The following is a 12873-nucleotide window of genomic DNA, read 5'->3' on the forward strand; positions in this document are numbered from 1 at the left end:
TTTTTTGTCTTAAGACTTTTGGCTTTGGTTGGGCGCAGGTGGCTCATACCTATAATCCTAGCTACTCAAGGAGGCTGAGATCTGAGGATCGTGGTTCAAAGCCACTCCAGGCAGAAAAGTCCCTGTGAGACTCTTATCTCCAATTAACCACTCAAAAACCCGAAGTAGCCCTGTGGCTCAAGTTGTAGAGCACTAGCTTTGAGTACAAAGCTTCTCAGGGATAGCACCCAGGCCCTGAGTTCAAGTCCCACAACTGACAATAAAAAGATTATTGGCCTTTTAATTAATCTTGTATGACAAGAATTTTTTTCCAGTTTTGTTAACTTTTTTTTAACCTTTTGTTTTCTCATATTAACTCTAGTGCTTATTGATGTTATGTTTATTATTATTATTATTAACCATAAAAAATAAAAAAGAAACAAGGTTTAATTTTACTCACATGACTACCCTCTTGTCCCTTCAAGTTTTTTAAGTGATCATCTGATTTGAAATATATTTGCATCTCCTGCTTATCAGAATTTTTATTTTGCCATATAATCCATGGAATCATTATCTAAATTCTCCAAACAGAATTTGTTGCTATTTTTCTTAAACTTTGAAGGAAATGGGAATTAGTTTAACAAGACAGTTGTTCATTTGTTTATTCCTTGTAGTCCTATGATAGGAGCTCATATCACGGAAGATATGTTGCTGTCACTGTACTATGAGCCCATATCCATAGTTTGCTGTACTGGAAAAAGAGTTATCCTTTTGCCTTGCTAAGACCTCAGATACCACATAAGGAGTAGAGTAAATGACCAGAAATAGAAGGAACATAGCTCTACTCAGATATAGTGCCCCTCCCATTTCTTTAATGAAATAGTACTCATAATCTCTTAGGTAAGTAAAATTTAGTAGAAATTTTAGAACAATTTTACATTTATACCCCGCTTTTCCTATTACTGACATTTTATACTATTATGCTAATATTTGTTGGGAACCAGTCTGGGTGAGGGGATGTAACTCAGTGTAGAGTACTTGCCTGGCATATATTAGGCCTTACGTTTGATTCTTAGCACCACAAAATAGTAACAACAGCCACAAGAGAGAAATGAGCCAACACTGATTCATTATTAACTGAAGTCTATACTTTATCCAGGTTTCTTTGCTTTTTACTTAGTGTTCTTTTTCTGAACCAGGAGATCACTTTACATTTAGTAATCATGTTGTCTTAGGCTCCTTTAAGAAGTCTGACAATTTGGCCGAGTGCTGGTGGCTCACACCTATAATCCTAGCTACTCTGAGGATATGAGGGTCTTGGTTTGAAGCTAGCCTGGGCAGAAAACTCCCTGTCGGCCTCTTATCTCCAATTAACCACTCAAAAATGGGAAGTGGTGCTGTGGCTCAAGTGGTAGAGCTCTAGCTTTAGTACAAATGAGGATCAGGGACAATGCCCAAGCCCAGAGTTTAAGCCCCACACACAAAAAAGTTTGACAATTTGACCATAATATATCATTTTTCTAAGAGCTAGAAAATTTAAAGTCAACAGCTCGATAGATTGATGTTTTAAATTCATTTCTCCTCTGCATTTCAGGCCCTCTGTGAATGTGCTCTCCAAACTCCTTATGACAGCTTAAAACTAGGGATGCTGTCTGTCCTTTCCACACTATCAGGGACCATTGCCATCAAGCATTACTTCAGCACAGCTCCAGGTAAGTAGAGATCATGTGCTAAATCCTTTATCTGTGTTGATGTCAAGTTGTTTCCTCTCTTAAGCTTTAAACCTAGAGAAGGTTATAATTTCATTATATGCTAATGATATATCTGAAGATGAGTTTTTAATTTATTTTTATTAGCATACATTAGTTACACAAAGGGCAATTTAATTGTAACATTTCTGTGCATGTATACAACAGTGGGTTCCAATCAATCCTGCCAACCCCTTTATGATACAATTTGGGGAGGTTTCATTGTTCTATTACTTGCTAGCAATCTATTGAAGGTGATTTCTTTTCTCTCTCTCTCTCTCTCTTTTTTTTTTTTGCCAGTCCTGGGGCTTGAACTAGGGAACTGGGCACTGTCCCTAAGCTTCTTTTTGCTCAAGGCTAGCACTCTACAACTTGAACCATAGTGCCACTTTTATGTGGGTCTGAGGAATCAAACCCAGGGCTTCATGCATGCAAGGCAAGCATTCTATGTGGCTTAGTAGCCACATTCCCAGCCCTGAAAGTGATTTCTTAACTCAAGAATATTATTCTTATGATTTGTCCTTTTTTAAATATATGTGACTGAAACATTTTTTAGAATGTTTAAAAAACTGGTTAGAAGCCAGGTGCTGGTAGCTTATGCCTGTAATCTTAGCTACTCAGAAGGCTGAGATCTGAGGATCGCACTACAAAGCCAGCCTGGCAGGAGGTTCATATCTGCAATTAACCAGCTAAAATCCAGAAGTGGAACTGTGGCTCAAAGTGGTAGAGTGCTAGCCTTAAGCAAAGAAGTTCAGGGACAGTGCCAGGCCTTGAGTTTAAGCCCGATGTCCAACAACAACAACAAGATTAAATTGATTAGCTGCCAAGCACCTACCTATAACTTAAGCTTGTAATCCTAGCTACTGGGGAGACTGATATCTGAAGATTGTGGTTTGAAGCCAGCCCTAACCGGGAAGCCTATGAGATTATTATCTCCACTTAGCAACCAAAAAGTTGGAAGTAGAGCTGTCTCAAGTGATAGAGCAGTGGCCTTAAGCAAAAATGCTCAAAGACAACACCTAGACCCTGAATTCAAGCCCCAGGACTGGCATCCCCTCCCCACAAAAGAAAACAAACCACAAAAATAAACTGGTTAGGTTTTACATATCTGATTCAAAGTTTCCCTTGAATTTAATCTTTCAAGGGTACTTTCAACCAAGTATTGTTGATTTTAAAAGAAAATGTTATATATTTCTTTTTATAAATTATCTCTCTGAAACATAATGAACACTTTATCCCAGATCAGTAATGCTTTCCAAAAATGATTGATTCAGAAAAGCCTTTATTAATGCCAACTGAAGAGCTTGTTTATATAACAGACTTAAGGCAAAGTTTTGGGTGGTTTTTATTTTTTCCTCCTGGGGCTTGAACTCAGGGCATGGATACTGTCCCTGAGCCACTTTATTCAGTCCATAACTCCATTTCCCATTTTTGGTGTTTGGGGGTGTTTTTGGTAGTTAATTGGAAATAAAATTCTCAAGGACTTTACTACCCCAGCTGACTTTGAATCATGATTTTCAGATCTCAGCCTCCTTGAGTAGCTAGGATTACAGTAATTAATCAAAGTTTTATTGAATCTCCATTGCCACTTTTTCTAGTCACTCAATATTAACTGAATATGCATTTATTTGACTTTTTAAAAAAATGTTATAGTATGAGTTTATTGGGTAAGGGAAATTTCCTGCCATGTAAATTTTGATAGGAAGACCTGATATTCTCGTCATAACTCCTTTATGGCTAGGATACAATTACATGCCCTGGACTCAAATAATCATGTCCATGCCACAGACTTAATTAAGAACCAGTAACAATAAGTGGGCACCAATAGTAGTCATAGTGTTGCAGTGACCATAGCAACATCCACTTTACAGAATACATTATAACAGTGGATGTTTGCCATGTCTGGTACCTATGAAAGCTGTGTAAGCAAGTAATGAGTAACAAGGGATTCAGCTTCTTCATTGCACTAATCATGTGCATGGTTCGGGGCTGTGAACTTTTACTCTCAGGCCTCTCCTTTTTTCCCATTTTCTGACCTTAATATTTCAGTCTTTCTAGTGATTCTTTAAGGTACTTTCTATCAGTTACTGGTTGATACATAACAAATTATCCCAAAACTCAGTAGCTTAAATATATGGCCATTTTATTTGCTCTTATTCCATGAGTCAGCTGTTTTGATTGAACTTGGCTTTTCTATTGATCTCCCCTTGAGGTCACTTTTGACATCGGGAACTTTAATCAGGATGGTCAAAGATGGCCTCTATTTATAGAAGAGATACCTTAATTCTTCATGTAACTTCATGTACAGAGAGACAGCTTGGGCTTATGCTAGCTGTAACCAGAAAAAAAGCAAACCACCAGTATACAGCTCTTTTCAATCTTTTGTTTGCATCATGTTTTCATTTATTGTCTTGTTGACCAAAGCAAGTCACATGACCAAGTACAGATAGGTGGGGAAATAATAATTCTTGATGTGTTGGGAATGTCTATTTGGAGTATAAGAGAGATTTCACAGCCTTTTTAAAAAATAATTAATCTATTATATATATCCAGTGTTCTTTCAGTGAATTATTTTTCTGCATAAATGAGAGCCAGTCATTCATCTCCTTAGCTTATAATATTCTTAACTAACATCACACTTTAAAAGAGCTGTTTAGCTAAGTCTTGATAGTATCTTAAAATTTATAAGAACCTTCTCATGCAGGTACGTACAAGGGAGCTTGGCTTACAGTTTAGAGATGCATCCAAAGTCATATATAAGTATGTTTGTGTAGATATATATTTACATGTATACATATGTATGTATGCATATATATATATATATATGTTTTGACTCCATTTTTTTTTCAGTTTAATTTTATTTTATTTGTGAACATACTGTACAGAGGGGTTACAATTACATGGGCAGGATAATGCGTACATTTCTTACCAAGCATTGCAGCCTCCTCCTTTGTTTACCCTTCACATCCCTTCCCAGCCTCCCCCCTCCCCCCCAATCCCAATCATTCTCCTCTCCCCCGCCCCCCCCCCCCCCCCCACCGACGTTGTAAAGCTCGTTTTGGACATGACAACTTGTACTTCTCATTGTTGCAACAGGTCCACCTGTATCCTTAAACAACTGGTTTTTCCCCATCTCCTCCACAAGTTATACTGACATCAAATATAGTGAAAGCAGGGGTTATACTGTGGGGGAGGGACATGCAAAGCAACAAAGAAATAATCTTATAAATGCGTTAGAAACACATGCATGAAAGAAAAAAAACATTAAGATACATATCTAAGGGTTCATTTTCCTGACATCACATTATCTGACCTTTTCCGCTTGACTCGTACATATACTAGATATTGCAAATAAGTGAAACCATGGGACCTATGTTTCTTTTGACTCCATTTTTTAAAAATACCAGACTAACCTGAATACATGATGGCTTTCAAAATATTTTTAATCTAAGTATTTGTGTGAGCTTATAATACATACTCTTAAAGCAAAAAATATGTCCTTCCATTGAAAATTGTTAAAACGTAGTTTGTATAGAATTAAGCAAAAGATAAGTGCTAAACTAGGTAATGTTCATAGGAGATAAAAAGCCAAAGATTATTCCTATAAATTTGTAGCTATTGATGAGCACTTTATCATTATAACCAGAAATAGTAAATAAAATAAAATTTAATATTTCTAAATTGTCAGTAATATATTTTATGTATTTAAGATGTTCAGTATCATATATCTAAAAATGCACATTAAAACACTAAAATAATATTGATCCTTCAGATGCAAAGATTCAGAAGTGTGATGATATGCTATGATGACAAGCATGTGGGTAGCAGTCACTTTGTTTCATTGCTGATGTGGGTGTAAATTACTAACTCTGCATAGGCAGTTTAGAAATACTCATTAAATTACAATTGACTCTGAAATTCCATTTCTGGGAATTTGTCTTACTTATATTCACAAATTGAGTAATGATATGTGTACAGGATTACTGATAGCATCAATTTATGTAATAGCAAATATTGTTCATTAATGGAGGGTGTCATAGCATCATAAAAAGGTCCATTGACAGGGAGCTCATTAAAGAAATTATGATAGATCACTGCATTAGGAATTGGTGCAATCTATTAAAATAAATGACATGGAACAATCTCCATAAAGAAATATTTGAAGAAAATTATAACAAGGTGTAAAATCAGATATAAAAAAGGGGAACAAAAGGAAAAAATGAAAGAAGTTCTGCTCACCTTTTCCTACACTGTCTGGAATAATCTTGGTTTATGTCTGTTGTAATTATTGGTAGTGTTCCCTTTATTCTCGAAAGAAATGTGGTCCCTCATGGAGTTAAAGACAGGGTTGACAGGAATTATCAGAGGAAAGGAAGACAGAAATGAAGAAGACTTTCTAAGAAACTGAACAAGCTTAATTGTCCTGATTATTCTTGAAGCTCTCCCAGTTGTAACTGAAAACTTCTCTCTTATAAATTAAAATCCACACTATAGAATTTCAAATGTGAATTTGAAAAAGTGCTATACTCTGTAGCACCCTTACCTTTAAAGTATAAAGTATAGGAGTAACGTATAACTAACTAGGTTTATGACCTTAATGGAAGGATACTGAAAGTTTTTGAACTGATTTCTTCTGTAAAAAGAGTATTATATTACATGATCCCCAAATCATTCCAGTTCTATAATCATGAATTCTTATGTAAACTTTTTAAGGTATAATATATCAACAATTTGGAGGTGAAGAAAAACAAACAAATAATTCTTTTTTATCTCTCTTGAAGGAGTGGTTTTACCTGACAAGAAGATGACAAGGGCATCCATTTTTATCAGAATCCATTAGCACTCCGAGGATAGCCAATGGTTGTTTTGGCTTTGATTTCAAAACTGTAATGATGGCATGGTACTGTGTTACTGTAATAGGCATGTGCCTATGTTAAGTACTTTTGACAGAGGAAACAAATGATGATATATATTGGTAATAGGGTTAAGGTAGAAAATTTTATTTATTCATTTATTTGTTTATTTATATTGGTCATGGGGCTTGAACTCAGGGCCTGGGTGCTGCCCCTAAGCTCTTTTGTTCAAGGCTAGCACTCTTACCAGTTTGAGACACAGTGCCCTTCCAGTTTTCTGATGGTTAATTGGAGATAAGTGTCTCACCTACTTTCTGGCCCGGGCTGGCTTTGAACCAGGACCCTCAGATCTTAGCTTCCTGAGTAGCTAGAATTACAGGCATGAGCTACCAGCACCGGGCTAAAATAAAAAAAATTATTAAAAATTCATGTTAGAGATTTTCTCAAAACTAAAGAACACTAAACTATGAACCAATTATTTTTAAACTACATAATTCAATTATAACCTAATCTATATTTGTTTTTCTCTTGTTTAGGAAATGTAGGTTCTTCCCCCAGATCCTCTGATTTAGTCAAATTAGCCCAAGAGTGCTGTTACCATAATAACAGAGGCATTGCAGTACATGGAGTTAGAGTCCTAACTAACATAACCGTCTCTTGTCAAGAAAAAGGTGAGCTTGGCCAGTACCAACATGTATGGACTTTTAATTGGAATTTGGACAGCATTCTATGTGTATTTGTGGGGTTTTTTTGTTTGTTTGTTTGGTTTTTGTTTTGCCTATGGACAGTTACCTCCTAAAATAGTCTTAGAGTCTAAGCTTTTTAACCTTGTTAAAAAAGAAAATCTGAGGTCATGGGATTGGGGTTGTGAATTTGAGAGATTTTATAAAAAATTTGACCATTCCCTCCCACCACTTAACCTTTACATGTGGGTATTGTGGATAGGGACTACCTAGAACTCTATCCTCAGGTTATAATACATCCATTTATACTATTCATCAGTATAGAAAAATTACTTAGGTTATCAGGGTACTCAAATAGCAACTAGTTTAATTTAGAACCATTTGGACTAGCATAACAATGCAAATTTAGTTTTTATAGAATTTCCATGTCTAGATAGATGTAAAGATTTGCATCATCAAGATGGCTCTGCAAAGAAAACAATGTACATATTTTATTGTATTTCTGACATATTTTGCCTATTGATTTGAAAAAAATTTTTTATGTTCAGGAATAGAGAGTGCATTTTGGACAATCCATCTGTTTCAGTACTTATTTGTTCTTCTTGAAGATCACAAGCTCCCTACCAGCCTTCAGCACTGCTTGGACCCTGACCTTTTTTTGGTCTTTACACTGTTACAAGGCTCCTGTACTAACTCAGGAAACATTTCTCAAAGTTATATGTTGATTCTCATTTGAATAGTTAAGCCTATTTTATCTAGAACATAGTAAGGATATTTCTTCCATGTAATATAAGTAACTGCTATATGTTCTCAGTGCTGGCATATATTAACCTAAATATAGACAACTAAGGCATTTCATAATGTTCTAGACCCTACAGAGAAATTATCACTCTGTGGTAGCGAAAAGATGCTATAATACTGCTATTATATTAACCACCTAAAGGACTCTTTCCTTAATATTAAATTTTAAACATTAATAAGATTATATAAAGTCTTTATTACTTTTTAAAAGTGGATAGCTTCCATTAGAAGCAGAAAAATATTATCTCCAAGGTGAAAGTGGACCTGTATAACTTATGTATCATCAGAATATTAACATATACTACATAGTTTTCTGTTCCTTATATTTTTCTTAGTTGAGCTGATACTGCTGTTTCCATTCTGCTTTATTTTTTTAGCTTTGTGACTTAAGCTTATGATTTCATGTTTTTATATTTTTATAATATTCAATACAGTGGTAGAAATAAGAAATCTTTACATTTCAGAACAAATGTTCCCCCTGTTTTTTCAAGGAAGGTTAGCCTTACACATTTGTTTCCTAGATCCTTTCTTTGTTTTAGTTTTGCTTTGTTTTGTGCCAGTCATGGGGCTTGAACTCTGGGGCCTGGTCACTGTCTCTGAGCTGCTTTTGCTCAAGGCTAGCACTGGACCACTTGAGCCACAGCACCAATTCTGGCTTTTTCTGTTTATGTAGTGCTGAGGAATCGAACCCAGGGCTTCATGCATGCTAGGCAAGCATTCTACCACTAAGCCACATTCCCAGCCGATTTCCTAGATCTTAGACTCCTTAATGTTTTTCCCTTGCGTGAATGTTTATGTTTTACTCCTCTATTTGGTCACCCTAAAACTTAGTATTTCTCTTCTAGATCTTTTGGCACTGGAGCAAGATGCTGTCTTTGGCCTAGAATCTCTTCTGGTACTTTGTAGTCAAGATGATAGCCCAGGTGCTCAAGCCACTTTAAAGGTGAAAACATCACTTAGTATAATGCCTGGTTTCATGGCCTAAACTAGGGATTGGCAAACGCTAGTTTGTAGGCCATCTACTATCCATGGTATCTACTACATCCTAACATCATAGGGCAAAAATAACATGGACAAATGTTTAAGGTAAAGAGAGGATGATTTCCATATTTCAATAAGACTATTAACAAAAATAAGCAGCAGGCTAAATTTGACCCTGAGGCCAAATTACCCAGGACTACATCTACCCTTGATCTTCACTTTGGAAAGATTCCCTTAAGACCACAATATATTTACTTTTTTAATTTTTTTAAAAGCAAAAACATACTTTTTTGCCAACAGTTGTAAGTTTTCACAAAACATTAGACTCTATGCATTAGGACATTAGTAGATGATCAAGGAAATTCCTATATGAGAGACACTTCCTTCAAGTAGTAAGATACTGACACATAAATAAAGGTGTAATTCTAAGGAGAAGATAAGAATTGGGAGTGAATAATTTCAACCAAGATTATTAGGAGAGATTTCCATAGGTAGATGTTAATATGAGGTGAGCCTTGAAAAATTTATTAATTAGAATTTCAGTAGTAAGTCTTGCCCATGTAATTGTAACCCCTCTGTATGGTATTTTCACAATTAAAAAAAAAAGAATTTCAATAGTGAGAAAAGATTGAACCCAGAGGGGCACTGTTGTAAAAGATCTGAAAGCAGGAATGTGCCTTTTATATTGGAACAATGGAGAGTAGCCTCATGTGACTAGATAATATTATAGAAGATTGGAAAAGTAATCATGGGAGATAACATACACCATGTTTAAAAAGAACATGGACTTGATCCTGTATATAGTGAAAAGATATTAAAAAATTTAAGTAATAGGTGTGTTCTAATCTTTGTTGTAATTAGCATTATTTGTTAAGATTGTTAATGTGCCCAACATTTGAAGGCTTACATCTATGTATGGCTTTATGAAATTGTTCTTGTTCTCCCTCCTAATACTTACCAGAAAATTAAGGCTCAGAGATATAAAGAACTCATTCAAAGCTATCCATCTAGTTAACCAGGGGTGAGATGAGCCTCAGCCCTTTGAGTGTCAGACTCTCACACTTGGGATGTGTTGGACACCACACAGATGACAACCAGTGGTAGTGTGTAGGATAATTGTTGGGATCATCTCTTCAAGAAATTAGATAAGAAACATATATGTTGTGATAGAAGAATGGAAAGGAGTTAATAGTGGATATAAGAGACTTGACAAAAGAATCAGCTGTGGAAAAGTAAAGGGATTTCTGATTTTCTGGTTTTCTTAGCTGTGTGATTAGCCATGTCATAAACTGGGCCTGAGGGGAAGGGTTATACAATAAATAGTTGGTTTTTAGACTTCAGTTGAAAAATGAAAAAATAGTCACCAAGGGCTACTGTGCATGCTCACAAAAGTTAATTCATTACATTTGGAATCATCTAGGAATCTGCTGGGGTGGGAGGGTGGGGGTTGTTGTTTTGTTTTTTTTGGTGCCAGTACTGGGGTTTAAACTCAGGACCTGGGCTCTGTCCTTTAGCTTTTTGGCTCAAGATTGGCACTCTACCACTTGAGCTACAGTTCTACTTCTGACTTTCGATGGTTTCTGCCCAGACTGGCTTTGAACCACATTCTCAAATGTCAGCCTCCTGAGCAGTGAGATTACAGATGTAAGTCACCAATGCCCAACTGAGTATGTGCAGCTTTTAAATCATCCTGAGAGATGCTGGCATCCTGAACCACTTCAGTGGCACTTCTTGAAAAGTAGTAAAAGTATACTGTGTTGACATTTTATTTGGCATAAATTTGACTCTTTAGCATTAATTTGTCTGATTTTCATCTTTTCTTTAATAGTCTTAGGTTGAAATGAGTAGTTGAAATGCTGATGTACAGTTCTAACTTCACAATCCTAATGAAGGATTCAATATGCCATGTTTGTTATGAAGAAAAACATTACTGCTTGATGCTTGTTTTTTGTCTTCACTAACTTATATACTGTTCTTTATAAGTTTCACTTAATATCTTCAAAGTGTAACTAGTCCATTTTCTTCTTGGTGTGCAGATTGCTTTTAATTGTATGGTGAACTTGGCCAAGGGCCGGCCCCATCTTAGCCAGTCAGTTGTGGAAACTTTGCTGACTCAGTTACACAGTGCTCAGGATGCCCATCGGATCCTGATGTGCCATTGCCTGGCAGCCATTGCCATGCAGCTGCCAGTGTTGGGTGATGGAATGCTTGGTGACCTCATGGAACTCTACAAGGTCATTGGGCGATCAGCCACAGACAAACAACAGGAACTTCTGGTATTGTTTTAAACCTGCTTCAAATGACTAGAATCTGATTTAATGGGAGATGTTTAGAGAAATCATTACTACTGTTGATGTTACTTAAAAAGCCAAACTAGTCCCATGCTGGTGTTTCATACCTGTAATCAGAGTAACTCAGGAGGTTGAGATCTGATGATCAGTGCAAAGCCAGCCTGGACAGGAAAGTCTGTGAGATGCTTTTTTCCAGTTAACCAGCAAATGCCAAAAATAGCAATGGCTCAAGTGAGAGACTGCTAGCCTTGTGGAAAAAAGCTCAGGGACAGCACAGGCCCCTGAGTTCAAGCTTTAGGACTATCACAAACAAAAGCAAAATAAGCAGACCAAAAGCATGCTGAAGTTAAAATAAAATTGGTGCACTTCGATCTAGCTCAGTAATAGAATGCTTGTTAGAATCTGCAAGGTCCTGAGTTGGATCCCCAATGACACACACACACACACGCACGCACGCACGCACGCACGCACGCACGCACGCGCACGCACATAAATGATAAACTAGTACCAGGATTTTTTTTAACTACAAATTCTTCTTTTAACCTAGCTTAATAGTGTTAGCAGTACAGTTGAAGCCCTAGTGTATCTTCTTAATCATTTTCTCTTCCCTTCTCCCAAGAACCAACCATCCTGAGTTTGGTGTTTTTTATTATCCCATGCATACTATACTTTTGGGACCTAAGCATACATCGTTTATTTTATTTTTTTTGGGAGGGGGTCCAATTGTGGGGCCTGAACTCTGGTCCTGTGCGCTGTCCCTCAGCTGTTCAGCTCAAGGCTAGCACTCTACCACTTGAGCCATAGCACCACTTTTGGATTTTTCTGCTTATGTGGTGCTGAGGAATCAAACCCAGGACCTTATGCATGCAAGGCAAACGCTCTACCACTGAGCCACCTTCCCAGCCCCTCATACATCCTTTAGTAATGTACAGTATTACTTTGTTCATTTTAGCTTTAAATAAATGTTAAGCTACAAGTAATCTTTTATAGCTTATCTGTTTTGTAATCTGTATTATCTCTATCCATTTCATTGATAAATTATCTCACTATATAACTATATTATCATTTATCCTAATTTATGAGAGTTCTTTCTAATTATCTACTTTTATAAACAGCCTTTTTAGACAGTGGAATAAGTTACTTAATGATGTCAAAATGGAAAATTAAGTATCAATGGAAAACAAATGGGTTCTTTTTTTAGGAGCCGTAATTCATTTCTCTTTTGGGTAGGTTATCTAATTATTGGATAAAGTTATGTTATTTTCTTTTTGCCCAATGTTAGGTGAGTTTGGCCACTGTGATTTTTGTAGCTAGCCAGAAAGCATTATCTGCTGAAGTAAAGGCAGTAATTAAGCAGCAGCTTGAAAGTGTCTCCAATGGATGGACTGTGTACCGAATTGCCAGACAGGCTTCCAGAATGGTATGTATATCCCTTCTGAATGACCAGGATTCATGGAAATTTCACATCATATACCATAAGTCATTAATTCTAAATATATAGGAGAAAAGAGTAATTTTTTAACCTTTCTCATAAAAA

General features: G+C 36.3%; 1 protein-coding gene across 3 annotated transcripts in view; it reads left to right on the plus strand.

Moving 5' to 3' along the window:
* The window catches only part of Ints7 (integrator complex subunit 7), a 65640-nt gene that overhangs the window by 30583 nt on the left and 22184 nt on the right, over positions 1-12873 (plus strand). For all 3 annotated transcript variants that reach the window (XR_006147710.1, XM_042681984.1, XM_042681983.1), the window contains exons 8-12: positions 1574-1691; positions 7117-7251; positions 8910-9007; positions 11082-11321; positions 12619-12756. Coding sequence is in view for 2 of the 3 variants with exons in the window: in XM_042681984.1 (XP_042537918.1) it covers positions 1574-1691; positions 7117-7251; positions 8910-9007; positions 11082-11321; positions 12619-12756 (729 nt within the window). In the remaining variant the exon portion in view is untranslated. The remainder of the gene's footprint in view (positions 1-1573; positions 1692-7116; positions 7252-8909; positions 9008-11081; positions 11322-12618; positions 12757-12873) is intronic.

Source organism: Dipodomys spectabilis, unplaced genomic scaffold (genome assembly GCF_019054845.1).
Source record: "Dipodomys spectabilis isolate Male_0828 unplaced genomic scaffold, ASM1905484v1 ptg000069l, whole genome shotgun sequence".
NCBI lineage: Eukaryota > Metazoa > Chordata > Mammalia > Rodentia > Heteromyidae > Dipodomys > Dipodomys spectabilis.